The sequence below is a fragment of the Anabas testudineus genome, chromosome 1, assembly GCF_900324465.2.
Source record: "Anabas testudineus chromosome 1, fAnaTes1.2, whole genome shotgun sequence".
NCBI lineage: Eukaryota > Metazoa > Chordata > Actinopteri > Anabantiformes > Anabantidae > Anabas > Anabas testudineus.
Genome location: NC_046610.1, coordinates 21,521,553 through 21,527,887, shown reverse-complemented (window position 1 = coordinate 21,527,887; position 6,335 = coordinate 21,521,553). Strand labels below are relative to the sequence as shown.

Genomic DNA, 6,335 nt, shown 5'->3' with positions numbered 1-6,335 from the left:
GAGGTGGCTGGCAACAGCTTGTTCTTTCTGGCAGAGAGGAAGACGAACTGGAGTGTAATCGAACATCGTAATGGTTGTAATCTCACACACAAACAAAGGATGCTTTCTGTGTCTGTGTGTAATGTTGTTATTACACTCTATTTCATCTTATGTACCAAACTGTATTTTATAGAATGGGGCAGAGATGTTTTCCAACCATGTGCCAGCATTTTAATGTTAGGCTGGTAGTTAGCTGATCTGTCATTAGATCAAAAGAATGCAACTATAAAATGCCAAAGAAAAATAAAGTCTTCAAGGGAAGCATATTAAATCGGCTGAACTTGACCTTTGTCCACAGCCTCCACGCCCATCTTCCCAAACTACAAACGATTTTTGGGTAATCGGATTACCCCCTGCAGGGGTCTCCAGTTGGTCTTTTGCTTTTCTTATGCCTGGATAATCTTGAAAAGTGTTTCTCTGTCCTGCTTCTGAATCACTCCATTAAACTTTATACGTATTGCAGAAAAAGGGCTTCCTCTCATCCTCATTTTTCTCACTACATAAAACACCGATGATATTCTGCCAAAAACAGGACTCATTTAATCTGCGCCAGAGGCACCTCGCATTGGAACTTCAATAAAGGCTGCAGGGGACAGGCATTTATTGTGTGAATCTATTTTAACACGATCGAAGTAAACCAGTCACATTACCTTTAAGGATGGAAAGTGGGAAAACATTTAGCAAACAATTCACAGTGAAGTTTTTCCTGTTCTGTACTGTAGGAGAAATGCATCTAACAACATGAGGAGAACTTCAAGTTTTAAGTGCTAGATGTGTTTAATATTCAGCACAAAGACAATGAATTATGAAATATTTACCAACCTTAGACCGAGACAAAACAATACTTAAAGCTCAACAAAAACGAAAACTCCCACTGTCACGTGGCTTCACCCCACTACACTTCCTCGTCTGTTGATTTGTCAAAGCTGCTGTTGGTTGCTAAGGTTACAAGGCTCCCTTTGGATTGTGTTTTTTCTCTTCCACACAACAGTCATGGCAACTGTACCCCTGGAAATGCAGTATTAAGAACTATGCAAAGAAAAAAAATAGTAATGCTAAGCATGCTTTCAAGCTTTCAGTGTAGAGGACATACATATATTCAGTCTTTTATCTAAGGCAAGTGTATGTACAGAAATGTGACGCCCAGCACTCGTCCAGGCAACTCAGAGCCTCAACTCAAGTCTTCAATAAAACAGAACTTTCTGCATTCTGCCACCTGCTGATTTGCTGATTCCCACCCCCACCCCATTTCCTCAACACGTGTTAAGACAAAAAAAAGAAAATATCACATTATCCGTCTATTTAAGATCTCTCATCTTTACACAGTTCTTATTTTGTCATGCACCATGGCTTTCATAGTACTTTACATTGACTTTTTACAAGATACGAAAGTAACTCCATTTAAAGATGACTGAATTACTTCCAGTCTTATTACAACAATAAGAGTCACATCTTACATCCTGAGAATTACAAAAAGAAAGGTGGAATCATTCGGGCACACTGGGGAGCATAAACGACTTTGAATGCAATAAAAACCAAAAAAAAGGACTAGACAGATATTAGCAGTGTCATAAAATCAGAAGAGGAAATGCTTTGTTCCCCCTGCTACTGATTAAAACAAAAACAAACAAAAAAAAAAAAACATCACTGCAATTTTGGTATTTTTCTTTTGCTGCTTGACAGTTTCCTCTGTCATAAGGAGTAAATTTATTGGGTCTAACAGCTAAATGTACAATGTTGAAAGTGTAGTGGAACATAAGGTGGTGTTTTTGAAACCACCTGATACATACCACCGTCTAATTCATCCTCTTAACGTAAGGGCCACTGAACATACAGGAATTGTGGCAACTTGTTGAAAGGAAGACAAGTTGCCTTTTCTACAGTGACCAATAAAGTTGCAACACTTATTCCCTGCTTCTCATAAAACAAAGTAGTTTCTGCTGTCAGTGATCAATGTTACACATTTTACTAATGCGTAGTGTAATGACCCTAACGTGAATATAAAAAAAGGTCTGAAGATACCAATCATTAACAGAACTGAGCAGGCATCTCTGACCTTTTTGTCTTTGTCCTAACCAGACCTTCTGCACCAACAGAAACACACTGAAAAATAGATGCATTTAAGCTTTGAATATAGTAAATACTTTGCATTTTCTAATTTTATTTCACCATTTTACTTTACGGACATCACAATACTCAAGCAAGAAAATAAACTAATCAGATTTTGTGTTTTATTAATGTAATCTTTATGTTTGTTTTTCTTTGTATTGAAATAAAGGTGCTGGGTAAGAGAAAGTGTTCAAGGTGCTGTCATCTGTCTCAAACATCTTGTGAGGGCCGGTGGTGGTTGTAAGCAGAACCACAGTGAGGGGTGGCAGCCAGCGTCCTTTATACACTTACACTATTCACAGTCAGTCCTTTTACACAGAACACACAGACCCTACATCTGACTTGGATTCGGATCTCCCTCAGTCTTTTCTTTGTTTGCTCACTCCACTAGACTCTTGTTGACTTCAGTAGTTCTACTAATTTTATGTCAGTGAAAGGGATGAGGCTACAGTAGCATTTTCTAATAGAACATTCTGATCTCCATCACAACTCGTGGAGACATGACCCTCCGTGACAACACATGGAGATCCAATTTCTCACCCTGCCACATTTCTCACTCTAATAGACTTTTCTCCCTGTGCTTCATCCCTCTCCCACTTCTCTGCATGCCCGTCTCAGTCTGTTGCTCTCAGAGCGTTGTATCCTGGTGGATTGACTGCAGGCAGCCCAGCAGCTGGTAATAAGGGCTGCCCGGCGAGGCCACGGTCTCAAAAACAGATTGAAAAGCCCGGCGATCCAGCTCTTCATCAATCTGGTGCCGGTAGAAATCCATGGCCACAAGGCAGAACAGGTTGACATCCACCACTTCACTGGAGCCCATTCGGCTGATCACATGTGGCAGTCTGGTTAAGAGTGGGATGGGTTAAGGACAAGAAACCACACTGTTTGATAAGCTGCACATTTAAACCTTGCACCAGAGACATTCCCAATATACATTATAGATACAACAACCCAATCACTGTTCTGTCATGTAAGGATACAGGGCTGAGATCCACTGGGAGGTGGAAGCAGAAACAAAGAAGCAGGAGAGGCTCCACATCGCCATAGCCACTGGTGTCCTCTGAGTGAAATTGGACAAGGAAAGCAGCACCCAGTCTCGCACCATAGACGACTGGCCGGTAGCATGGAGAGTCTGGAAAACCTGGGGATGGTTGCACAGCAGCGTGAGCGGCAACAGTTACAGGACGGAAATGGGTAAAAACAAAAAAGGCAGAGTATATTTCTTGATAAGAACTATTAACAAGTTCTTTTTTTTTTTTTTTTTTTTTTTTTAAATTTATTGTGTGGAGGTAGACGTTAGACGTATTTTTTCTGCTCCGTTTTTTTTAGCCCCATAAAGCTCTGTTTACCAGCTGTGGTTGGTCTTTGATTTCTTTGAATTACTGTGCACTTTTACATTAGTTTGAGGGCAAGAAATCTCTAACTGTGAACTCGGTTTAAAGATTTGGACTAATTTTGTAAATCAAAGTGCTCCAAAAACCACAATGTACATATTTAAAGATGATCTATTTCAGTATAAACATGCCTGAATCATGTTGCTTACGATTTTGTTCAACTGTTGTTGTTCTACTACCCACATTTATCTTGTTTGTTCTTTATTGTACATTCCTGGACAAACCTTTGTCTGATTGGGCAACAAAGGAACTGGTTTAAGTCGACAAAACAGTGCTGTACAAAACTGTACTCATACTGGTTTTCACTGAAAATCTTTCTTGCTTGAAAATGTTTGTTTGCAGGGACTCATGTCCTGCTTCTGACCTTGTAGACGACAGTGGCCATGAATTGAGGGTACGGCTGCTGATTGGACAGGAACTCCCCGATGACCTTGTTCATGACGTCCTGTGGTGGGAAGAAGTCTTCCAGAAACTGGGGCAGAATCCTGGACACCACCCGAGCCTCGCTGGGCAAACCCTTCCTGATCCTGGAAGAACAATTGGTGATGAGAAACAGAATAAAAGCTCATCATTAAGCCACATTGTTGAACTCCACAAACCTGTAACTTGACACATGAAAAGGAAGAAATCTGTTAAACAACAATAATTTTCTCAGCATAATTTATGTAAAGTGGAGCGTGTGCATGTGTGTACCTGTCAAAGAGGACAGAGATCCTCTCCATGGCAACAATGATGGACTCACTGTCTGGGGCCTGAGGGTCAGAGTGAGCAGGGCGGCCGGCAGGGCTAGCTTTCTCCTTGCCTGAGGAGAAACCAACATGACCCTCCGTGACGCCTGCAGCCTCCGCTATGGCAGAGCCAGAGTCAACCTGACCTCTAACCCCTGTCACGTCTGAACCCGACGCAAGAACCGCTGAGAGGACGAGAGGGAAGGGGGTGGCACCGGTTGAACCAGTGGGGGAGAGGTTAGAATGGGAGTAGGGACACCGATACAAGATTCAGATCAGAATTTAGTTGCCCTCAAACTGAAAATTTGTGAATTTGTGGAAGCAACCACCTTGAGACAAATCATTCTCTGAAGTGACTGGTGCTTTTTGGAGATTTTTGATGCCATGTTTTCTGGGTAAATTACATAGATTAGCCTCTCCTGTGACCTGAATGCATAAAGAGGCGTGTGCAGAAAGTTAGACTGTAGCATGAACCAAGGTTTAGAGTCAAAGAATTTGCTGGCTAGCTCTCAGGACCAAAGAGGTCAGTGTAGGGACAAGAACATGCTAGAGTTAGTAGGGGCCGACATAGGGGTTAGAGGTTGGGTATAAAATAGGCATTTATTATTTGCACTGGGTGGTATGACCACAGTTTATATTGCTGTATTTAAGATTGCATGCATGTCGGACTTATTCTAGTGTCAGGAGTACACAGAAAATAAAAAGGATATATTCATAGCCTTTACTGTTAGACATTCAAGAAAAAAGCTTATTATATTTGTACAATATTGTAATCATTCTAGCCAAGGTATACAAGTATTGTATACCTTACAAGTATTGTAGTATGGCTGAGGATCACAAATCTCAAGTCTCATGGCTTTTCCAGTCACATGCAGTGCCTTGAGAAAATGCCTCTCCAAGCAATGTCTTTGGCTTCGGTATTTCACTGATGCCAGCTTCGACTCGGACAACCATAACATTCGTGTTTTCGGAAGAGATGACGGACTAAGTCACTAGGTTTAACACCAGTGGCAACAACGGTGGCCTGGCAAACTGCAGTATGTACTCCTTTGATCTGCTTCAGATTTTGCAAAACACTTAACTTTCTTCATTCCCCAACACTGTTTTCTATTAATCTACCAGAATGACAGTCTCTGCCAACTGTTTACAGTCTGTTACAGCTTCTTGATTCTGCTATGTGATGGTATTAAATATTCATACTGTTCCAAAATATAAATAGTATGCCGCCTAGCACTACTCTGTATAAAACACATCGCATGCAAGTAATGTTTTTTTAATGCCACCATAGGTGTAATGAAACATCGACTGCAGCTTTGAAAGGTCTTCTGTGTTGAAAGAGACAACGTAAATCACCAGTATTAGAGATGATATGGTTCACAATAACTATGTACTATGAGTAGCTGTGAATGGGTTACTGGCAGTGAGTGAAAAGCAGAAACACAAATCTTGCACATATTGTTAAGAGCACCTTGAGAAAACACTCAGTAGTTGTAAGTGGGCTTTTGGAATTAAAGGGTTTTAGTCTCATGCTGTCACGCACCACGTTGCTTAAAAATATTTTAAGCAATATTTTAATTAAGCATCTGCCAAAATGGTTTGTTAGCAAACTTCAGCTTTTGTCTGCATATTCAGCTGCATACAAGAGTGGGATATACATTTAGGTGTAAACTAGTAAGTTAGCAAAGTAAGTAGCAGTAAAGCACAACCATCTAATGGGACTGTTAAAGGTTTGCCACACTTCTCCTTTAACTGTTCCTTTTGTTACACAGTCAGCTGTCAGGGTTAACAAAAAGAAAGTTGCAGCCAACAGCAGTGAATGTTTTCTTGTTTTTTTTGAGCTAGTCGAAAAATGTTTTATGGAGCTTAAAGTCCTTGAAGATGATTAACTTTTCCAACTAATTTTAAAACGTATGTTTTAGGATCTGTGAGCTCCACAGTTTAATAGTAAATGCTTATCACTTTTAGGAAGAGGTGGAGGAGTGAAGGTTTATAACAGGGACAGCACTGACATGCAGTGAGGAAGCAAGCAGTGACAGCAGGGTGCAAGCACATGGGGAAAAATGAG

The 6,335-nt window shown here is 40.7% G+C and overlaps 1 protein-coding gene across 2 annotated transcripts in view; it reads right to left on the bottom strand.

Annotated features, from left to right (window-relative positions):
• Positions 1-943: 943 nt before the first annotated feature.
• The window catches only part of htt (huntingtin), a 33,051-nt gene continuing 27,659 nt past the window's right edge, over positions 944-6,335 (bottom strand). The window contains exons 63-66 of one of the 2 annotated variants that reach the window (XM_026358876.1): positions 4,236-4,455; positions 3,907-4,069; positions 3,129-3,289; positions 944-2,990 (exon numbers count right to left, since the gene is read on the bottom strand). In XM_026358876.1, coding sequence (XP_026214661.1) covers positions 2,777-2,990; positions 3,129-3,289; positions 3,907-4,069; positions 4,236-4,455 — 758 coding nt within the window. In that variant the 3' untranslated portion in view covers positions 944-2,776. The remainder of the gene's footprint in view (positions 2,991-3,128; positions 3,290-3,906; positions 4,070-4,235; positions 4,456-6,335) is intronic. The other variant, XM_026358877.1, reaches the window with a different exon arrangement.